This window comes from Cydia strobilella, chromosome 14, assembly GCF_947568885.1.
Source record: "Cydia strobilella chromosome 14, ilCydStro3.1, whole genome shotgun sequence".
Taxonomy (NCBI): Eukaryota; Metazoa; Arthropoda; class Insecta; order Lepidoptera; family Tortricidae; genus Cydia; species Cydia strobilella.
Window position 1 is genome coordinate 15,545,131 of NC_086054.1, and position 24,834 is coordinate 15,569,964.

The following is a 24,834-nucleotide window of genomic DNA, read 5'->3' on the forward strand; positions in this document are numbered from 1 at the left end:
ATGACACGATCTATATGTATCTTATAACCGGTTGAGCTGTATTCATGAAATTTGGTAAAAAGGCATAATTTAATTGCTATATTCAAATAGCCTATTTAACGCTGATTCTAATGATATATGATTAATGTATACTTTAAAACAGAAAAGTTTAAATCGACGATTTTGTGATTTCCTTTTAATTTGCGCTGACCACACACCGGGGCCCCGCCACGTGACTGCTTTTGCGCAAATCCGCGGCGCCACTTAACTACTTTTCGCGTTTTCGCTGGCGCCACTGGCGAAGCCTATAACGACGCATATTCTTAATATTGAACTTGGCTCTCATTTCACATTTATGTTTTTAAGGGGATCTTACTTAGGTATCGATGTCATTTTATCGACATATGCTCGTGACTATTTCTTCTTTGCAGGGCTATGATGCATTTGTCACCATATCATTAATCATTTAATGCGTGAAATGACGATTATCTGATATTTAATTAGGATTACGTATAAGTGACTAAATGATACCGTGACATGTTTTGACATTTTTAAAAATCAATTTTAACCTCGATGACTTAAGGCGTATTTTAAAGAATAGATCAATAAAAACTGGATAAAATGTTAGTTTTATCATCATTTATACAACCATATCATTTTATTTATAAAGTCGACCATCATATCCCTGCTGGTATTATTTTAACCTCATGTCACTTTAGTTCGCCTAATTCTGGAGGCATTTTTAGGGTTCCTTACAAAAAAGGTACAAAAGGAACCCTTATGGTGCGACTCTATCAGTCCGTCCGTCTGTCTGTCACATCATTACCGTGCCCCCAGATTAGCAACTACACGAAAAATATTTACAATGACATTAAAAATTTAATGAATTCCCGAATTTAAACTATCGTGAGACATATTAACTTAACTAACTTAGCGGTTTCACTCGCGCGACATGTTAAGGAGAGCCTAGGTGTCCATTTTCAAGCACTAACAGTGCCTGAGTGAGTACCGGTCACGACGGGTACGGGGACGTACTGCTGCGCGCCGCGTCGAGCGCTAATGAATTCCGCTATTAACGGATAGCAATTAATTGTTTACTTAATCTTTCAATGCAATAACTATTATTTATCCATTACAATCATCCTATAGTGCGGTTAACATTTTGCTATTTTAAGTAATTGTGTCTAAAATTAATTTAGCAACCCAAAAATATGTTGAGCTTCGATGAGAATTTGAGCATGTTTATATAGTTTCATGGAACAAATGGTAGGCAGGCATACTTTGAGAAAACTTCGGAAAAGAATGGAACAGTTTTTCATTTCAGCAAACGTTATTAAATACATACAATATTATCGTCATCATCATTTCAGCCTTTTAAGAGTCCCCGGCAAGCTCGGCCGAATTGCACCTTCCCATATAAACGTAGTTCCGCTCTCATTTTAAAACTACGTGTTGGATTGTAATGAAACTTTGCACATACAATGACATGAGTTATATCTAAGTCTGAAATTAGTTTATATAGGCGACTGGAATATTTCGGAAAGCCAAATTATAAAGAAAAATTAGTTGTACCGAGCTGAAATTTACACTACATACTTTGGTTATTCATCTGTCCTCTTGCATTATCAGTTTTTCAATTAATACAGTTATAAAGTGGCTAGACAAGTTTAAAAAAAGGGGAAATGAGCCACTGTGTACCGGTACTGGGTTATTGTGCATTTGTGCCTCTACCCTCTAGTACACAGAGACTAACACTATAGAACCGGTATGTGTATACACAGTGACTATAAAAATCAATTAAAAAAAACTATAATTTCACATCAGTGTGGTATATTTATTTATGTAGAATAAAACTCTGAGCATAATTATTTATCAATACCAATCACCCATCATAGAAAACGAAGTATCGGACGGCGCGGCCCCGACCCGGACCGTAGCGTAAGTCATCCAAGAGTCACAAAACACTAGCGATAAAGTGACAGTGACTCAATGGTCAAACCATGGTATCATGGAGACTATATAAAGGAGCCAAATCTCTATGTATGAAAAGTGTCCATCAAAAAACAGTAATTAGGCGGCGCCATCATACACCGAAATACTACCAAAAACAACCTACGTAATTTGTTCGGGTTATTTGTTGCCTTATATGGTTCATGTTATACTCATGTCCCAGAGCCTAACTAGCGCCACCGGAAAGATTAGGAACTATTATTTACAGCTGAAAGTTGGTCACTTTTGCAATAGTTCTGCCATAAGAGATTGTCCTTTCTATACCGTCCATACATGGTATAATAATATACTCCGCCTGGTACTCTCTTCCGAGACTCGCGAACCACGTCTGACACAAGCCTACGTCATCGTGAACCTGTGAACAGCACGATGACGTAGGCTTGTGTCAGTCACGTGGTTCGCGAGTCTCGGAAGAGAGTACCTTAATATTATTATACCAAAGATATATATAACTCTGTAATAGATGTATACAGTCTAAGGAAAAAACGTGCCTCGAAAATCACGAAAATTTGATTCTCGATCAGAGGGCGCCACTAGTTTTGGCCTACACTCGTATAGAGGGCGTTGACGGTTTCGTTTGTTATTTATAATTTTAAACGCATATCAGTGAAAGAACATGGGTCAAAATCATAAAAATAATTAATGCAAATAAAAAAAGTCATTTATCCATATTTAAATACATTTTATCGTATTTTTATAAATATTTATTTTTAGTTTTAGTATGTCGACAGATGGCAGTGAATTTACTGGGGTTACAAAATGTACTATGACCACGGAGTAGGATGGAGATGGCAAGTGGGCGTTCCCGTCTATCCGACAGTTAGTAGCGACCGACTCACTTTATGCACAGACTATGCTCAGTTGTTGTGTAAACTTCATGCTCGAATGACATTCACGTCGTACGTACGCTCGTCTAACAAAAATTGATAATTAAATTTAAAATGCCGTATTGTGCAGTATTAAGCTGCAGACATCACAGCGGTTTAAAAAATCTTTCACGTGGAGGTATTTCCTATCACCGGTGGTTATTTATTTAAATATAATCCGATAAATACGAAAAATCTGTTTCTATTGCATTATTTACGAATGTTCGTTAAGTAAATCTATATTTTATCAGTTAGAACTTAGAGTTCACAGTCCTTTGTCACTATTCTTTACGTTTATCTGGAATATTCGCTATCCTAAATGTCAAATAACTTCGCTACTCAGATGCTGCGCAATGTCGATATTTATATCGATAAAGTTAAAGTTACGATATTTCAAGTTTGATGTTTGGTAGTTCGGTAATAAATTATTATTTTAGACACGTTTCTAATTATTATTTGGGATAATCAATGTCTTAGTAAATATGGCAGCTCTGGTCATCAAGCACTAAGTTAAGTCGGGGTCATTTCATGGCAACCTTTCAAACCTTCGTATTCCTTTACATACGTTTTTGTTTTTTACACCCATCATATTTTCATCGTTAATATAATTAGACTAGGTACTTAATGCACTTATGCGTACAATGCATGCAATGTGCCATGAATAAACGTTTTATATTTTCAATTTCTTTATTATTAATTATTGTAGGTTACCACAAGATGCCGATATTAAAAATAAATGGGTCAATGCTACTGGGCAAGAAAATTAGTTTCCGCAAAAATATAGCACCATTTGCTAGGAGCATTTCTTAGAGAAAGATTTCTGGGGATAAAATTGCCATACATCTCATCTAGCGTCCACACGCCTAAAACTTAGTTACTAATTTAGTAATTATTAGTGACATTCGGGCTCACTTAATTAATAAAAAGTGTTCCGTACCACGCAAACTAGCGTGAAATATTGGAATTTTGCCGCCCCCCTTCCTGATTTGATAGGTCACAATCTTACAATCAAATCAAGTGGGATCGATGAGCCAGTTTCATGTATGCTTTCACACCATACAATTAATTTGACAATTTAATCAGGTTGTCCCGTCTAGATTGCCCTTAAATGCTGCTACAAGTAAATATATTGTTAAAGACGAATACTTACCTATGTAAGTAATTGCAGATTTGTGATCACAAAATAACAGCAATACCGAGTTAATAGACCTTTAAAGAACTATGATTTTATCTGTTTGACTTTAAGATATATTTAATGTTCACATTAACAACCTAGTTGGTCAATTAATAAGAAACAAATTTCTAGTTAGATATTTGTTGTACTGTACTACATATTATTTTTCATACAATCACGATTATCACTACCTATATTATAATCATAAATAAAGTATCATCTAAATGTGTTAAAACATACGGTAATGAAATATCAATACCTAACTGAACACACAAATATCGATAAAACACTCCGATTACACTGTCCCCTCCCTATATCGTCGAATGGAAAGAAGTTCCAACGGTTAGCTACTCGCAGGCGTGTAGAGGTCTCGAAAACACCAGTGTAACGTGACCGTGAGATCCGTAACAAACCATGCGTAATTAGACCTTACTTGTACTGGTTTTTTAGCCCTTTTCTCGCCTGTAATAAGTAAGTGATTTTAAAATTATATAAAATAACGCCATCTGGTGGTGAGTAGTTGTATTAGGTGAACGTTGAGCGAGCTTTTGTGAGATGAATGAGATAATGAAAGAGTCGTATGTCATATAGCTTTGACATTATAATTTAAACCGTCACTCATGTAGCCTACAGTTGATATTCGTTCGAGAAATGTCCACCGGTAATAACTTTTTGGTATGGAAAGTTGCTACGAATCAGAGCAATTTTGTAAGTGTGTGACGTATTTTAACGTGGCTATGAATGTGTGAGTTTAGCGACACTGGTTTTCATACTAAATAGGAGTCATTTCACATCCACTAGTTTATTAATTCGTGACTATGACAGTACCGCTCTAGTATAAGTTACTCTATGATTATACCATGGGTAAAACCTAGAAATTGTGAGCTATTACGTCGCACTTTTTATTACTCAATTGGCACCTTTGTTTGCCTATATTAACGGTATGGGAAACCTGTCTGAATTTTCCCAACATGCATTGTTTATTAACAATCTATCTGAGATTCAGTAGATTTACTTCAATGTATCACGCAATTCACGCGTCACTATCTCCTAAATAATTTCTATATGGCGTCATTCATAAACGCGTTACTGGCCTGAATTAGCTGTGAATCGTTTGTCTTTATCTGTCATTTTGACTAATGTATTTGTAAGAAAGGGATAAAACATAATTTAACTAAATCAGGCCCGTAAAGTTTTATGAATTAGGCCCACTTGCACTATCCCACTAACCCGGGGTTAAAAGATTAAACCGTTAACCCAGTCACAGATTATAAATTATAATACCCAGTATCAAATTGTACTGATAACCATGGTAACTCCAGGTTTAACTGGTTAACCCCGGGTTAGTAGGATGGTGCAAGTGGGCCTAAGGGGTATAAATTATTGCGTTTTTTTATTATTATCCGAAACTCATTTGATCAACGATATTTTGAGAACTACAATATATTCTGCCATAGGCTAGGTATTCAATGCATACCAATAATACACTGAATTAACCTAAATTCTGTAAGATAATAAAATAACTAAAAATAAAATACACGATTTACCTGTTTATACCTGTCCTACGTACCATCGGAACTTATTTCAAGTGTTTTGTGAACGCAGCTGTTTATTCATTTGACGTGTAACTTTGACATGAAACTGACATCGTATTTTTAAACGTATTAAACTTTAAATTTTTAGCGTCTGATTCAATTTTAAAATTCAAAAGTGCTATTTAAATGTTTCACCGTTTGTATCTTTTGGTTCTTTGTATATTCAACGCGTCTCCAGGTCAAAGATGTGTGCTAAATTCTCGGTCTCATTTTGGAGAACCGTTGCCGGTATTTTTAAGGAATGGAAGACTTTTAGAGCCCGATGATCGATATGGAAACGTGGAGATGAATAGCGGAGACACCTTGACTTTAAGCTGTGGGAGCTCAGGGCCTATATCGCATCCTAACGCCATTCGCCAGCTCAGAACTGCTACTATAACTTGTGAAGCCGGCGATAACTTCAGAAACGATGATTGGCTAAACGCGCCGGCTAGCTTCAGCCAATTTCGCTGTCAGGATCCCCCAGACTATAATAGCCAACGCACGAATCAATCATGCTTTAATGGGCATCAAATCTACGAAGTTGGGTATCAGATTGATAATCAATGGCATCCAGTATACCAGTCCTGTTTCGATGAAGATGTCCTCAGACCTGTTTATTCGAAATACACGCAGAAGCCATATAACGCCATGTTTCAAACGAGAGTAGATAGACCTTATTTTAAAGCGGATGGCAATTATAGAACCATTCCAGTGGAATCCTTGTTCTCTCCGTGGGGTCAGAGGGCAGCTATCGGAAACCTTGTAGGGTCTGCTATCGACCGCTACGTTACTAGATCCGAAGAGATGTCTAGAGGCCACTTAGCTGCGAAAACAGACTTTGTGTTTGCGTTCGGAGAAAGGGCTACATTCCACTACGTAAACTGCGCGCCTCAGTGGAAAAATTTCAACGGAGGAAACTGGAATACCTTAGAAGTTGACTTGAGAAACCACGTCCACGCAGCAGGATACAATACCATATTATACACGGGAACTTTTGGAGTGACCAGCCTTATTAACCAATATGGAGAACGAGTTGATCTCTACCTTGCAAATGATAATAACAACAATCCAATAATTCCAGTCCCTCAATATTATTATAAAGTGGTTTATGATACGGATTCTCGCAAGGGTATCGCCTTTGTGGGTATAAATAACCCGTATTACACTTCGAGCGAAGCAAGGGACCTGTTTTTCTGTGAAGACTTGTGTAGGGGCAACCCGGAATTTCGCTGGTTGACATGGCGCCCGGATAACCCTTCGGAGGGATACACTTTTTGTTGTAGAGTTGAGGATTTTCGGCGTACGGTTAATCATTTACCGGAATTCGAGGTTACAGGATTGCTAACGTAACTTAAAAAAAACTGTTCGTTATGTACTATTATAAATATCCATATTTATATAAATATATTATTTAATTGCTATCGTTTCATTTAAACATTACTTTATTTTATTTTTGTATGTTATCAAAATGAGTAGAAAAATAGAAAGTGAATTATTTGACACACCATTTCTACGTTGAAAATCTATAATCGAATTTAAACTATCGTGAGACATACTAACTTAGCTAACTTAGCGGTTTCACTCACTTTTGTTTTAGTCACTCCATTATCTTGGTCCTATTTAGGTCTTGATCATTATCAAGCACGCGGTCACGACGCTACACGACGCCGACACACGACGACGACGACGGTGCTAGCTAGGCTCTCCGAAACATGTCGCGCGAGTTACTAAAAGTACGTGAGTGAAACCGCTTAGTTAGCTAAGTTAGAAATCTAAGTCAGAAAACCGGTTTAGTTATGAATATAGGCAATTTCTGACTTACGATCTATTCTTAAAAATTTATGAGTGTAATGTAACAAGAATGTAACTCGTTTTTTGGTAAATATAATAGTTAAATTGACAAACGTGTGCCAATCACGAAATAGGTATAATGTGTATCGAGCCATTGCCCTCTTTTACAGATAGTGACCGTAATGAATATAGCTAAGCGTCTTATCACAACTATGCGAATATAAAAACAACGGCCCAAATATTTCCAGATATAATTAAAACTGATTATTGTGATATTATGTGAAAACTGGTCTGATCTGAGCGTAATGGTGCTCCCACATTAGCTGTTATAAAATTTTATATAACATCGTGTGACAGGGACAGCATGATAGGATCGATAGTGCTTTATTAATTTTATTATGTTGTCCCTGTCACACGATGTTGTATAACATTTTATAACAGCCAATGTGGGAACCATAATTCCGACACTGCCCCACCAAACACAGACACATGAAAACGGCCCAAATATTTCCAGATATAATTAAAACTGATTATTGTGATATTATGTGAAAACTGGTCTGATCTGAGCGTAATGGTGCTCCCACATTAGCTGTTATAAAATGTTATATAACATCGTGTGACAGGGACAGCATGATATGATTGATAGTGCTTTATTAATTTTATTATGTTGTCCCTGTCACACGATGTTGTATAACATTTTATAACAGCCAATGTGGGAACCATAATTCCGACACTGCCCCACCAAACACAGACACATGAAAACGGCCCAAATATTTCCAGATATAATTAAAACTGATTATTGTGATATATTATGTGAAAACTGGTCTGATCTGAGCGTAATGGTGCTCCCACATTAGCTGTTATAAAATGTTATATAACATCGTGTGACAGGGACAGCATGATAGGATCGATAGTGCTTTATTAATTTTATTATGTTGTCCCTGTCACACGATGTTGTATAACATTTTATAACAGCCAATGTGGGAACCATAATTCCGACACTGCCCCACCAAACACAGACACATGAAAACGGCCCAAATATTTCCAGATATAATTAAAACTGATTATTGTGATATTATGTGAAAACTGGTCTGATCTGAGCGTAATGGTGCTCCCACATTAGCTGTTATAAAATGTTATATAACATCGTGTGACAGGGACAGCATGATAGGATTGATAGTGCTTTATTAATTTTATTATGTTGTCCCTGTCACACGATGTTGTATAACATTTTATAACAGCCAATGTGGGAACCATAATTCCGACACTGCCCCACCAAACACAGACACATGAAAACGGCCCAAATATTTCCAGATATAATTAAAACTGATTATTGTGATATTATGTGAAAACTGGTCTGATCTGAGCGTAATGGTGCTCCCACATTAGCTGTTATAAAATGTTATATAACATCGTGTGACAGGGACAGCATGATAGGATCGATAGTGCTTTATTAATTTTATTATGTTGTCCCTGTCACACGATGTTGTATAACATTTTATAACAGCCAATGTGGGAACCATAATTCCGACACTGCCCCACCAAACACAGACACATGAAAACGGCCCAAATATTTCCAGATATAATTAAAACTGATTATTGTGATATTATGTGAAAACTGGTCTGATCTGAGCGTAATGGTGCTCCCACATTAGCTGTTATAAAATGTTATATAACATCGTGTGACAGGGACAGCATGATAGGATCGATAGTGCTTTATTAATTTTATTATGTTGTCCCTGTCACACGATGTTGTATAACATTTTATAACAGCCAATGTGGGAACCATAATTCCGACACTGCCCCACCAAACACAGACACATGAAAACGGCCCAAATATTTCCAGATATAATTAAAACTGATTATTGTGATATTATGTGAAAACTGGTCTGATCTGAGCGTAATGGTGCTCCCACATTAGCTGTTATAAAATGTTATATAACATCGTGTGACAGGGACAGCATGATAGGATTGATAGTGCTTTATTAATTTTATTATGTTGTCCCTGTCACACGATGTTGTATAACATTTTATAACAGCCAATGTGGGAACCATAATTCCGACACTGCCCCACCAAACACAGACACATGAAAACGGCCCAAATATTTCCAGATATAATTAAAACTGATTATTGTGATATTATGTGAAAACTGGTCTGATCTGAGCGTAATGGTGCTCCCACATTAGCTGTTATAAAATGTTATATAACATCGTGTGACAGGGACAGCATGATAGGATCGATAGTGCTTTATTAATTTTATTATGTTGTCCCTGTCACACGATGTTGTATAACATTTTATAACAGCCAATGTGGGAACCATAATTCCGACACTGCCCCACCAAACACAGACACATGAAAACGGCCCAAATATTTCCAGATATAATTAAAACTGATTATTGTGATATTATGTGAAAACTGGTCTGATCTGAGCGTAATGGTGCTCCCACATTAGCTGTTATAAAATGTTATATAACATCGTGTGACAGGGACAGCATGATAGGATTGAGAGTGCTTTATTAATTTTATTATGTTGTCTCTGTCACACAATGTTATATAACATTTTATAACAGCCAATGTGGGAACCATAATTCCGACACTGCCCCACCAAACACAGACACATGAAAACTTATTTGTACCACACCAACTCGAAAAAGCTTTCTTTATTATTAAAAAAAAAAACAATGGGAAGGTCGCATTTTAACCACAAGAGTTGCAAAGTAAGTTGCAAATTTTGAGTTGTTTTGTCATGTTGGCTAGTGAAACTGACTTATAAATGTTGATTTTGAATGATAAACATTTAATTGCGTCCATTGAGACTTGATTGGTAATGTTCGTATTTTTCTCGCGCGTTGCACGAAAAATGTGTTTCACTCGTTAGCAAAGTTTGTTTAACCCTCGTGCCTTGAAACCCTCGCAACGCTGAACATTTCACTTTTCGAACCACTCGCTACGCTCGTGGTTCAATTTTGGAATCTTTTCGTTGCTCGGGTATCAATATTAGCACGAGGGGTTGAACATCAACTTTGTCCCCTTGTAAAAGAATAACTAGTACAATATATGTTGTATGTGCACGCATGAGATCTATGATGTTAGTATGCCTCACATCAGTTTAAATTCAAATCCACGTATTGCCACGAATTAATTGTATATGCACGCATGATGTACGAGTTCTCAATTAAAAACACTTGATGTTTAAAACCACAGTTGTCTTTATTTATCAACTTTTACTTATAATCAGATTTAACTAACAATCTAATGCTGTTTTCCATTTCTGATGCAATCTATCTCTAGCTGTCAAAGTGACAGATCTGAATTATCTCTCTTTTCTTGATGGACTTGAGGGCGGTGTTGCCCGTAGCCAATGTCACGTAAAAGGGTAGGAACAAAATAAATGCTCTTAGAGCACGACGCTGTTCGGTGGTTGTTGTAGTTGTCTCGTAAAACCGATAGCTGGATTTTACGAGAAGCACGTGGACTACCGGCCGTTGACTCCAAAATGGTGGTTAAACACGCTTTGAGATTAATTCTCCATTCACTGCACACTACCACATTAGATTATTGTATAATAAAGCTATCGATATTACACTTTAAACAATATTAATGAGCAAAAAACAAAGGAATTAATCACGAGGCTACTATCAAGATGGCGTTCGAACCGGAAGTCCAGATTTGAATTAGTGATGTTCCATCACTGATGGACTCTACACATGAGATCCTAAATAATATAAAAATTATATTCTTTGATTTTATTAAGCACTATTCGCACGATCATACACGACGATCTTGTAAGAACGAGACATGTAAGGTCGTTTATCTTACTATATTAAAATGATAGCTGATCGGGTCGTGTAGACGCGGGCTGTGGCTATAATAATTATCTGTTTTCACTTTTCTTAGTGGATACATATTAAAAAAAAGTAAAAAACAATATAGTAATTACTTCCCGTTCGCACACAGGACAGGTTTGTTTTTCTTATTATTTGAATTGGACCGTAAAGAAGAACTTCTCGTAATTTTTGCTACAATAAGGTGAACATTTCCGAGCATATTGGTGAAAATAACTATTTCAATATTGGTTTAACTTTCTATTGTTTTATCATTATCAAATATTATAGGATAGGTGAAATGGCTTTCACAGTCACTTACTAACTTAAAATCCTAGTGTGTAATTAGCTTATAGACTCCAAACGAGCTAAAACCGACCTAGGAAATATCTAAATGGATATTAATAGCCAAATTGATTATGATTCACTATCGTTCATTAGACATTAATGCATTGCCGAAGGAAGTGCTATAATTAGGCTGACGGCCAAGTTAGATGCCATTTGCTTATTGTGATTTGGTCAGGTCGTGTGAAAGTGGTGTTTGGTCGAAATGAGGATATTTTTGGTAAGTTTTATTATGATTTGATAATTTAAAGTTTGCTATAGGAATTTGTATAGTTATTTTATTTCACATTACCTACTAATGTTAACAAGATTCAGAAGATCAAAATCACCGAATGGGCCCTACGGAAGACCAGCGCTGGCTCTATAGCTAGCATTATGCTGAGTTGGGTCCATTTCGTGATGCACACTTGATGATCTCTTCTTTTCTTGCTGTTGTTGTCTGTACATGTTCGTACTTGTGTTGTGATCGTCACGAATAAATGTCTTTTATCTTTATCTTTATCTTTAAAATTGGTCCACGCTAAGTTTTCATGCCAAGCATGTACAGGGGGTCCACCGCAAAATCGGAAATCGAAATGCCTTTATCTGCCTATGCCGATAGCGCTCGAATGCAAGAGTTAAGGAGAGGCAGATAACAAAATTTCGTGTTTCGCAGTAAGGCCCTCAGCCATCCTCAGCGCTAATAGAAGAGAGATATTATTACTGTTATGCTGTGAAATGTAATGAATAAAGAAAAAGTTATGTACCTACCTAGGTAAGCATTGTCACTCTTAAGTCAGTGCAAGCTTAGTGTGATAGGAGTCTAATTTAGGTACCTAATATCTAAACTTGATTGGTATTAACTCAATTATAGGTCTCATTTTGTAAACTAATGCAAGAGTTGAGGGCATGAATTGTCAATTGAAATAGTAACTACTTACGTAGAAGTGGTTTGGGTTATTATATAATTTTAAGACTTGCATAGCTAATATAGCTATGGTAATTTTATATATTGAATCTACAACTTATTTACTATTTCTAACCTACTTACTGATAAATATGATTTTTTTAGGGTTCCGTACCTCAAAAGAAAAATACGGAACCATAATAGGATCACTTGTGCGTATGTCTGTCTGTCACAGCCTATTTTCTCCGAAACTACTAGACCAATTAAGTTGAAATTTGGTACACATATGTAAGTTTGTGACCCACAGACGGAAATATAACGTAAACAAATGGATTCTAGACATGGAGGCCACTTTTGGGGGGTAAAAAATTTTTTTTACAAAATTGGTACCTATTAATAAAACAATAAAAAATATATGAGAAAATTTAAAAATAAAGTTTTTCAAACTATATCGTGTTACAAATCAAATGAAAGAGATCATTGTGAGAATCTCAAATATATATCTTTTATAATTTTAGGATAAACAGTTTAGAAGTTATTCAAGAACAGAAAATAGGCAAAAATGACCCCCCCCCCCCCCCCTTTTATATCCGAAAGTACTGGGTCTCAAATAAAATAAAAACTACAAAATAATTCTTTACCTATTAGAAATGTGCATTGCAGTCAAGCGTGAGACGGACTTAATTACTTAGCTTTTGATCCAACCCCTACGGGGTTTTATAGACATTTCACTCACGTTTCACAAAAAAAATACATTGTTAAAAATTGAGTAATGTACGGAACCCTTGGAACACGAGTCCGACTCGCACTTGGCCGGTTTTTTTTCACTACGAACTAACTTTACTGCATCGAGGCTTACCTTTGGGTATACTCAGCTCATAGTACATTGTTTTAAGTTGATAAATTAACAAGTTTTGGTTGCGATGCTTTCTTGAGAAGGTCTTTTTACCCATTTCAACACGTGTTTATTTTAACAGGATATTATAAGGGTGTGTAACTTATAAAGTAAAATTCCCTACGTCTCTTTCAGATATTTTATTCTGCGGCCATAATAATTGCATTAGCCTATGCCCAACGAAAGCCTAACATCACCAAACCGGTCGTGAACCTCGAGAAACGACCACGTATTCCAGTATGGCATCGACCTCCCGAGGAGAGAAGAAAATTATCATTTTTCCCAAAAAACAACGTAAAATTCGTGGTCACCCCCAAACCTGTGAACGACGAGCCAAAGGAGTCACCAACTAAAAGGCCGTTAATGAGAAAGTTTATAATGCAGGACAAGAACGAGAAAGGTACCTGGTCATTCGCACCAAGAGAGCCTCTCATGAAGACACAGAGATTCACTGTGACTTTGGCACCACCTAAATCTAGCAACCAAAAAGCCATAGACCATGTGGAATCTAAAGAATTAAAAAAGGTACCAATTGTGATTGGTAATATAAACACCAAGCCAAAATCAAGTAAACATCATAATATAAACAATGGACATCTAATTGAATCGGTAAAAATAAGAAAGGACCCTTCAGCATCTAAAAACTTACATAAAATTGAACAAAATATTACTAAGGAAGACATTTTACAAACGGCAAAGGCAAATTACATACAAACTACCCAACTAGTTCAAAAGAACGATACTACTCGACCGACATTTAGTAAAGACTTAATCGATGTTCAAAGTTTCAACGATAGCGGTGTTGTTTTGGATAAAAACGAAACTGGAGAGCAATTCTCAAATGAGTCATCTTCACATATGACTGAGGAAGAGTTATCAAATGAATCTTATGCAGATAAATCTATTAATTCGGAAGAGATTTCAAGTGATTCCATAATTAAAAACTCCAACAGTTATTCTGGTGAACAAATCTCAGATGAATCATCAAACATAACCGAGGAAGAATATTTGAGTAACGAGTCTTATTTGATTGATGATAATACAAATGAAAGCATTGAAACCTCTGGCAATATAACAGAAGAGGAATCCTCAAATGAATCATCATCAAATACGGCTAGCGAAGAAATATCAATGGAGTCAAGTATTGAAACATCTTACAATTTCACTGCAGTGCCACAGGAATTGTTGAGTGATAACTCTGACAATATAACTGATGAAAGGATACCTGATGAGATAGTGGCTAGTGAGCAAGGAATGAGCACCGAAGACATTGAGGAGGAAGCATTATTAAATAGATTTAAAAGGTAAATGTCATGTTACTTAATATTTTTGTACATTAAGTACCTGTTTCTTTAATTAATATTTTTCTTAATATAATTAACAGATTTCAAGTTCATTGTAATTATGATTGTTTAAATAAGAGTATGTTTATAATTGCTGCATCTAGCATTTTTGGTATGACGTACTTATGACACATAATAAGTAACTACTTATTTCATACTTATTGTTGGCTAAGTTAACTTATGGCCAATTATTTATGCCTTGTACTGTAAATATGCGCCTACTTTTTAAAGGCCAATGAATAAATATGAGTAGGTACACATCACATAAGTAAATTAAAATTATGTCTTCTGTATTTCTTACAGGAGCAATAACATTATTGAGGAAGAAATTTTACCAACAACCGCCAGCAGATTCAAATACACAGACCACGAAGTCACACTTAATCACGACTTGAGTTACAAAAACATCAACGCCTGAAATAAAGTGTGGAGCAATTTCACTGACAGTGTAAATATATGAATAGTAGGAGTTATTTTTGTTTAGGGTGAATAGAATGTATGCGTAGGTGTTTAATTTTTTTTAACTATCTTATAACATGTCAGTACCGTTTTCCGCAAGCTTCTCTTGTCAGGCTTGCGGTAGGCCATGTCGGTCTCGCATCGGTCTTTTTAGCCATCAAAAACGGTGTCTCTCCGGTGTTACACGATAAATCGTCTGCAACAGACGTTAAGGCCAATGATGATAACATGCCTAATGACCTAGCGCGCGTCGTCTCTACGAGGAGCTGTCAAGGCGCCTCATAGAGGCTTCTGGTGACCAGAGGGCTGGCCAATATTTTGCCCAGTGGATCAGCATTGCCATCCAGCGGGGCAATGCGGCCAGCCTTCTGGGCACCCTACCGAGCGAATTCGACTTAGGCCAAATTTTTTATTTATAAGTTCTAATTTTTACGTAGCTACTATGGGACTGGCGTAATCTTAAGATTAAAAGTCCCTAAATAAAAAGATGAATAAAAAAAAACGCGTTATTTTAAATACAATGAATTTCGAATTTTAATAAACAAATGCCTAATTATAATTACAATTATAAAGCCCCGCTATCATTGTCGCAGTTCATTGTAAATAAGGGTTGGCATAAATACTTACCCTAAATTTGCCTTTAGTACATAACTTCGCCTTTTTTATAACATTTAGGTATACAATAATTTTGTACTTCATGAATTTTGTTTAGATCATCTAGTATATATGAAATAAAACTATGAAAACGGATTATATGGCGTATATTGAATTTATAATACATCCCGTTTCGAACCCTTTACAGCGTTCGTGGTCAACGGGTGACTGAGCAAAAATTACAAAGTGCAAAAATACCCACATACTAAAAATAATGAACCATCATAGACTATAAACTTTAAGGCTGGTTGTGCATGCGTTTTCATAGTTTTATTTCATGAGTAACTATCGCGGTAACCGAAGACAATATCATCTAGTATATAATTTAAATGTTCCGTATGTTTGAAATTTAATTTATTAATTACCAAGTGACTGCTTAGTATGATTACGTTGTCTAGTATTAAGTTACGATTTTAAATAAAACAAGCTACTTACATGTATAATTATTTATTATATTCTTTACAAAAAACTTACAATTACAGACACCTAAAAATGTACATCCTTACTCTAACAGGCAATGGCAAAAACGATCCTCACATTTTGTTACACAAATTCTGTTCTACTTGATCACACTGAAATGAAATATAAATAAATGTAAACTAAGGCAAGAGAACCAAAATATTCTGACGGGAGCTCACAGCGGCACACACCGAAGATATTGAAAATTTTCTTTATATTATAAGTCTGATTTCGTAACCAAAATGATACCGTTCGTGTTGGAGGGTCTGCCATCTCGTGACCTGGATCGAAAACAATTCACGCTTCTAAGCAGGTGCTGCCCCTACACTTCACGCTGTCTCTATTTCGCATAGTAGGGCCTGCCATCTAGTGGCTTAAATCTAAAAAAAATGGAAACTTGACGTAATTCTTCGCGCCAATGAATAGGGCACTTCTGCGCTGCCGTCTACAGTTCATATTTACACGCTCACTATATGTGGTATCCTGTTTTGAAATAGGGATTACAATTCCCCATTTTACAAGAGTTACTGGTTACAAAATCGAAACTTATACATGGCTCTTACCTACTAAAATCAATCAGTATAAGTACATGCTTTTGTTTGTATTTTTATCCGACTTCGGCAATGTAGTTTTGACAGCTAAAACAAACGACGCTGTTCGTTGCCATACATTTCAAGCAAAGATAGATATAACTCCGTAATAGATGGATACAGTCTAAGGAAAAACGTGCCTCGAAAATCAAGAAAATTTGATTCTCGATCAGATGGCGCCACTACCTTTGGCCTACTCTCGTATAGATGGTGTTGACGGTTTCGTTTGTTATTTAAGAAATTTTACGCAATCAGTTTAAAAACATGGGTCAAAATAATACAAAAGTAATCAATGCAAACATTGCAAATAAAAAAAATCATTTATCCATATATAAATACATTTTTTGATATTTTTATTTTTAGTTTTAATCGTGTGTCGATAGATGGCAGTGAATTTACTGTGGCTACAAAATTTACTATGACAGTACCGCTCTATCCTATTATATCCTGTTTGGTTTCAAAGTAAATTGATTTACCTCGTTATGTATTACGGGGCTGTAAAGCGCCATCTGAACAGCTGTCAATACAGATAAATTTTGTTTGTTTTTGTAGTTATTTTTCCAAGCCTTGGACTGCAGGGGGTATTTCCACGCGCTACGCATCTATACATTTTTAAAGATATTGACCCCACTTAGCTTCATTACATGTTTATAGTACGCCGCTGTGGGTTCCGCCTCTACGGTAACTACAGACACCGATATTACAACAGAGAACAGACTGGGAGCCACTGGGCACATTTACTACAGGATATATCAGTTGTACAGGGATAAGGTCCACTATTTAATTACAATACTTATACTTTAATTAAGTAGGTGTTTCATACCCTTAAAAAGATTAACCGTGATTCCAAGATTTAAGATTGCAATAAAAAAATAACTGAGATTTTGCTTTCATTTCAGGCTCTTTACATACTCACATAAACTAGAAAGTGGAAAAAAGTTACGAGGGTTGAAAAGTTTTTTTTCGCACGGTGTTTTCTTCTAAATTAGCCGTAATAACTTTAGCTTTTAACTAACAGATTGACAGAAAAACGCCAATGTACACATCACTGTCTCTTGTCACACGAAAACGAACCTTACCCCTACACCACAACTCCACTTCAGAAGCATTCCACAGGTTGTCCCGCACAAACGCATTTTATTTCGTGAATTGTAACTTCTTTTACAGTACATATGGTGCTACTTTCTCGCACTAGTGCGTGAAAGAGCACTTTTCGTGCATATGTCGAAAGTTTAAACGGTATGTGTACTGTAAAACGTTGTACGATACACGTGCGAATAGGTAATTCGCAACTCGTGTCGATTTAAAACACTCCCTGCTGTCGTGTTTTAATTTATCGCCACTCGTTTCGAATTTCCTCTTTTCCGCACTTGTATCGTAAATAACAATAGTCTTTAAAGCCGATAATTATTTTTTTGGACATATTTTTGTCACAGAGAAAGAAACTAATCCACGCACGTGGTTTTAGTAGCCGTAGCTACCAGCTGTCACCCTAATTATTATAACAATATCACTGAAAAATATCAATCACTTGTAAACCTTTAGAAAATTCCCGTTTGTACGGAACAATGGTAGACAACGTCATGGAATGCTCCTTCAAGGGTCATTCCCTGAGAATGTGTCTGCGTTTGCCTCAATTGCCGCGACTCCTTTACTTTAGTATGGGTCGCGGCAATTAGACCGTAGACATATGTTTTAAGAATGACCCTCAATTGTACTCGCGTTCAGTTCTCGCTAGATGGCGTTACTTCTTCAGTCGGAACACGTCGTTGAGCGGCGAGTACGGCGTCCTCGTCGGGATGGCGTTGTACGCGAACGCGGGCTGCGCGTCCGCGCGCAGGATCACCACGCCTGTTGGGGAACTGTGGGTTAGGATGTTGGTGTGGTGGTAGCGCTAAAGAGGACTGTTACAACAGTGATATCGTCTGAGTGAGTCGTCTGCAATAATATCTAGGCTTGGCCAAACACACGGCGTGACGCAGCGCCGCGTCCGCGCGCGTCCGTGCCGCGTGGACGCAAGGGGCCGGCGGGACGCAGTCTGTTTGACGTCGCTGACCTGTTAGCAGGGGCGGCGCTGCGTCGCGCCTTGTGCTTGGCTAAACCTACACAACAAAGCGTGCTAAAATATATGACACGCCATAACGGCCCGGCCACAACATCGCGCGGCGGCGGCAGCGGACCTTTCGTTCCTTTCGTTTCGTTTCGTTCGTAAGGCTCTAGAAATAAGATATTATTGCAGGTGACTATTTATAAGAGCAGCGTTAGTATAGTGTGGCAGTATCACACGTATTATACACAGTGTCGATTTTAGTATGGATCAAATGAAGGCTAACGATAGAGGACAAAACTGCCGTTACAATAGATCACGGTGCTTAGCCAATATGCCAATAGTTCTCGCTCAGCAGCGTCGAGAGCGATGACTATCTCTCTCTGCGGAGCGTTAACGATTGGCATGTTGGCTACGCACGCAGGTCATATTTAACCAGATTTGTCTCAAAATTATTCTAATGATTATCAACGAATAAAGCCAAATTTTCGCGGCAGCTCTTAAGGTCATCTATAATAAGTAAGTAAGTAAATATTCTTTATTGCAGCAAAATTATACATTTTACATAAATGTAAAACTACAAAGAAATTTTAAGCTAAGTAGCCTAAGGCCTATGGGTTTGATTCATACAAACTGCGACAGCGCACTGACTGTGGATACAGTAGGCACGTTTTTATACAGCTGTTGCTCTGTCTATTAAGTCCTCTTTAGCACTGACTAGTTTAGCTCTTCCAATAAGGTTTTGATATTACGTAAAGGATAGAGAAAATATTCGTGGGCTCGATTCTGCTTCAACTATTTGTTAAGGTTTTCATCTTGTTTTGATACCACGTTGATTATCATTAGGCAGATCACGCGCAACAATAAGTGCGAGCGAGACAACACGACTGATTTCATTTTGCGAGCACCAATCAGCGTAAGCCCTTAATGTTGATTGATCAGAATCTACCTCCGCTTATGTTTATTCTACGTGTAGTAGAAAAGGAAAAGTTAATATTCAAATAAGGTATAGAAATTTAAATACTAGATTCAGGTTAAACTTTAAACGTTATACAAGCGATGTAACTATGAAATTCGATTGACATATTAGTATTATTTTGTGTCATAAAATTAGTGTGTGATAAAATTATAGATTGAGTGCATCACTGTGCAATGTGCATTTGTATTCGTCGACATATTTAATTAACTTGATTGATCAGCAATAGACCGACAGTGTCAAACCTTCTGCCATGGAGACTATATAAAGGAGCCAAATCTCTATGTATGAAAAGTGTCCATCAAAAAATAGTAATTAGGCGGCGCGGCGCCACTATACACCGAAATACTACCAAAAACAACCTACGTAACTTGGTCGGGTTATTTGTTGCCTTATATGGTTCATGTTATACTCATGTCCCAGAGCCTAACTAGCGCCACCGGAGAGATTAGGAACTATTATTTAAAGCTAAAAGCGGTCACTTTTGCAACAATTTTGCCATAAGAGATTGGCATCCTTTCTATACCATCCATACCTTCTGCTAAAAGTTTTTTTATTCCGTAGACTAAAATGACATTTCATGTGTTGCTAGTTTTTTACGTTTTATAAATAGTGATGTGCGACAACCGGTACTAACCGAAAATAAACTATTGGGAGGTACTTATATTTGTTGATGAAGACGAGAGAAAACGCACTGAATACATCCGATCACTATACGATTAAAGTAATGATTAATGAATGTTTTTTTTTATCCGGTTTTTTAATTTAATGAATATTAAATACTTACGTATCAAATCACATATCAAAAATACCAAAATGGCGTTGAGTCAGGTCGGCGATACGTCAATGTAATTTTTTTAGTGTTTGAGTAGATTAGTAGTGAGTAGATTTTATTTATTGTTTATTTTAAATCTAAAATTAATTTAATAATTTTATCGGTTATTCACAAACCAAAATCAAAGATCAGCACTGTTTGCTTTAGGCTGGTCACATTATTTCTACGTTTGACATTTGTGGTTGTCATTTTAGTCTACGGAATAAAAAAACAGACAAAACTAATGCTTCAATGCGTAAGAATTCATTAAATTTGGGACCCAACGACGTAATTAAACCATAAATATGTGAAATGAGCGATTTGTATGGATTCCCATCGCCCTTTCCCCTATCCCAAAGCATATATTTAACAGCAATCCTCATGTGATTGGGCCCCAGTACCATACCTTCACCTCTTCCTGGCGTGGAATTCTGCTACCTTACACCGATAATAAAATAATATAAAGCTTTCCAACTGGCATCGGGTTTATAGCAATACAAAACCTTATGAAACACCGGCTGCCGAGTGAATTTAGGGCTTCCATTCCAAAACTTTTTGCATAAACAGATCCTAATCACTAAACTAAACTAAATTCCTCGAGAATATCATCTAGGGACATCCCGACATTGCAGTTGGCATGCAGTCGGCGTGCAATTCAAATACAAATTGCAGTCGGGTTGCAGTCCATCTGTATCGGCCCTTAAAGTCTATGGACATACAAGTTTCGTACGAAGCAAATATCTGGTTCAATTTCTTGTGAAATATTTTACAATCCATTAATCAGAGATGTTGACTGTAGTGAAATACGAAAACACATTTTTTTTTCTCAATCAAGGGATAATTTTTGGATACAATTTATATTCAAAGAGTAACTGAACCGTAACGTGAAAAAATTAAGCTTAATTGATTTCAATTAGGTAATTACTATAATTTGAGTTCCATGGGGTCCCGGCGCGCATAAGTTGTTTGCAGAAATCTCGAAGCGTCTGGTTGACGTAACTGGTGACCGAAGAGCTGGCGGCTTCCTCGCACAACGTATCAGCATTGCGATAGGTACAACGAGGAAATGCCGCCAGCATCATTGGTACAATGCCTCAAGAGCCTATTTTAGATTTAAGCTAGTTATTAATTTAGTTTAATAAAAGTTTTTTTGATTTTCAAAACTAAAATACTATAAAAGTCCTAGGTATGGAAGCCCCAGCGATGTTAGTCCGCGCCCAGATACTGAACAAGCGCAACACGTTCTACCTGAGGGGTTCACTTTCACTTTGATCTTCGTCTGCGGCGACAGCACGCCGTAGTCCACATCTTCGTACAAGTCCTGATAAAAAACAAGGCCTTTGTCTTATGTTTGAAGCAAATATACCAATTTTAGGATTGGAAGTTGGCGAAACGCTTAAATATAACGGCTCCTTTTGCACCAACTTGACAATTGACACCTCTGACATTGACAATGTACAACCTGTAAATTTCTGGGTCGGTAAATGACGACGCGACGATGCATAGCGTCAAAATTTACTTGTTTGATCAGAAATGTACGGTAAATGTCAATGTTTGGCGACAAATCTCAAGTGTGGCCAGGCAATGGAGACTAAATAATTCAAAGTTCCGCAGTGATTTTTGAGGGTATGTCTTACTTAATCATAAGGTAGGGAGGAATGCGGAAATTTATTTGTGCAACAAGAGAGGAAAGTTGGTTTTTCTTGCGAGTGTTTATTTTGAGTCCCGAGAAAGCGAAAGATTTTATAATTGAATCACGAGCGAAGCGAGTGATTCTAAATTAGAACCTTGAGCGTAGCGAGGGACTCAAAAACACGAGATGTAAAATAACTTTGCTCTCGTGTTGCACACATAATTTTTCACCTCAGTAGTGAGAACATATTAAAGGTTACATTAAAGGTTAAAATGTATTCCGAATTACACAGAAAGATAAAAGTATGAAGTGGCAGTTCATATGGCCTTCACTAAATTAAAAAGCTACTTTGTTTCACTCCCTGGAGTGAGGAAAGTTGCACTTTCCTCACTTTAGGGAGTGACGAAAGTGGGCTTGTTCGAGCTGCTGAGGTGAAAAGATATTCTGAACTAAAAGATCAGGGTGCTTAGAAGACCGTCTTACCTCGACTCTGTACCCGGCGGGATTGTTAAGTCCCAGCTCCCGAAGTGTGACGGCCACATCAGACGGCGTTCCGTCCGTCCGTCTGTTGACGAAAGCCACGGCGTACGAGTAGTGTTGTCCTTGGATGGGCAGGATGGGGCGTGACCAAATTTCGATGCCTCGATGCTGAAAAGTGGAATCAATTTATGAGGTTAATGGGCTTGTATTTATAAAGCAGTTGTTGCCAATGCATGTGCTGCTGCTGAGCTTCGGTAGTTTAGAAGGAGACAAGAGATTTGCAATTTTACCTGATGAGCTGTCATTAATCACGTGAGATCCCCTCACCACTAGTAAATTAAATGGATACTATTTAAAGAAGGGCTGAACCCAAATCATTAATTTATCAGTATTCGGTTGAACTTGAAAATCGAACAGAGGGCCTAACGCAAAAATGTTCTCTTAATTTTTTTTCGATTGGCCCTCTAAACGTTGATCGTATTGGGTCGTTCAAGAAGACGTCATTTCGCAATATAGATCATAATTCATAGGGCATTTGACAAATTGTGTAAGTATCTACATGCGGCATATAAACTAGAACAATTATGTACACAGATTACAATTTTGTGTAGGTAGGTATACATCTCAAGTGTTTTATTACTTGGAAATTGATTCTATAAAAAATACGACGTCTCACAATCAGGCGATGAGCAATTTTCAGACAGGATGTTTCCGACTGAGTTTATTTAAATTAGACATGCTTTTTATAAGAAGTTTTTGCTGTTGGAAAATAAACATGTTTAGTGTACGGATTGACTGGTAAACCACAAAGTTACAGTGTCATCATGTAACTCGCCGTAAGCCGCATAGATGCCTAGATGGGGCATTTTCTGTGAAAAGGGACCTTATTGTCGATGGTGCTTATGCCGCACAGCGTCGCGCGGCATTGTATTTATATCGGAGCATCGTTTATAATAATAATAATAATAATAATAATAATAATAAAGTGTTTTATTGCAGGCATTAAAAAAAACCCATACACTTCTTAATAACTAACTATAAACTAGCTAAACTAACGAAAATAAAAATAAAAATATTGAGTATTAAATATAATTCAATACTCAATATTGTTATTTCCGGTTCTCATTCTGATGAACAGATAGCCAGTAATAGTATAATGGCGTAAGCACCATTGACAATAAGGTCCCTTTTTATAGAAAATACCACAGATTTTAATTATATCCTAAAGTAAAAAACCGGAGTGCGAGTCGGACTCGTTCACCGAGGGTTTCGTACAAATTTAACTTTTTAACTTTTTAATTTTTTTTACAAATTTAGTTTTCAGATTTCTCACTGTGCTTGTGGTATAAAACGATATAGCTTGCCAAATTTCATAGTTTCATATATGTACGTTTTTTGTCGCCGTATCTTTTTTTACGTTAACTTAGAAGTTTGATTTTTTACAGCTTGAAGGGACTACAGACCCGAGTATATGTTTTTAATTTCACCTCGATACGTTGCCGCGTTGCCTCCACGCGTTGCCGAGATAAAATGTCTGACAGACAGACGGACGGACGGATAGACAAACGGACAACAAAGTGATCCTCTCTACCTCTATACCTCTGTATAACGGTGTTTTTTCCTTTTGAGGTACGGAACCCTAAAAAGATGCAGCTCTTTGGTAAACTATGAAGTCATTTGTCGATATAAAAAGTACAGTCTCGCTACTTTTCGATTACGTAAAAAGAAAATACCTGTATTAAGTACGCAAGCATATTACTTATGCTTCTTATGCTTAAGTATAGGGGTTTGTAATATTGTCTTCGGTTACCGCAATAGTTACTCATGAAATAAAACTATGTAAACGGATTATTTCGCGAACCCTTTACAACGTTCGTGGACAACGGACAGCGCTGGTGGTTCAGTGACACAGTGACCCGTTGACCACGAACACGTTCGAAACGTCGGGATGCATTATAAATTCAATATACGCGATATAATCCGTTTTCATAATTTTATTTTATAGAAGTTTGGTTTGGGACCAAGTAGACA

General features: G+C 36.9%; 3 protein-coding genes across 3 annotated transcripts in view; 2 read left to right on the forward strand and 1 right to left on the reverse strand.

Annotated features, from left to right (window-relative positions):
• Nucleotides 1-5,663: 5,663 nt before the first annotated feature.
• On the forward strand, nt 5,664-6,961 carry LOC134747488 (uncharacterized). Its single transcript, XM_063682108.1, has one exon. It carries the CDS (start codon nt 5,751-5,753, stop codon nt 6,954-6,956), a length of 1,206 nt encoding a protein of 401 aa, XP_063538178.1. The 5' UTR covers nt 5,664-5,750; the 3' UTR covers nt 6,957-6,961.
• Nucleotides 6,962-13,462: 6,501 nt separating this feature from the next.
• Nucleotides 13,463-15,139, forward strand: LOC134747401 (uncharacterized; the record flags this gene model as incomplete). The annotated part of the gene is made up of 2 exons (XM_063682025.1): nt 13,463-14,652; nt 14,995-15,139. Coding segments are annotated over 2 exons (1,305 nt in total), but the record flags the coding sequence as incomplete, so codon positions are not given.
• Nucleotides 15,140-16,235: 1,096 nt separating this feature from the next.
• LOC134747240 (alpha-N-acetylgalactosaminidase) overlaps nt 16,236-24,834 on the reverse strand; it is a 62,909-nt gene continuing 54,310 nt past the window's right edge. Inside the window, exons 7-10 of the mRNA XM_063681845.1 lie at nt 22,807-22,971; nt 21,939-22,011; nt 18,560-18,704; nt 16,236-18,447 (exon numbers count right to left, since the gene is read on the reverse strand). Coding sequence (XP_063537915.1) covers nt 18,598-18,704; nt 21,939-22,011; nt 22,807-22,971 — 345 coding nt within the window. The 3' untranslated portion in view covers nt 16,236-18,447; nt 18,560-18,597. The remainder of the gene's footprint in view (nt 18,448-18,559; nt 18,705-21,938; nt 22,012-22,806; nt 22,972-24,834) is intronic.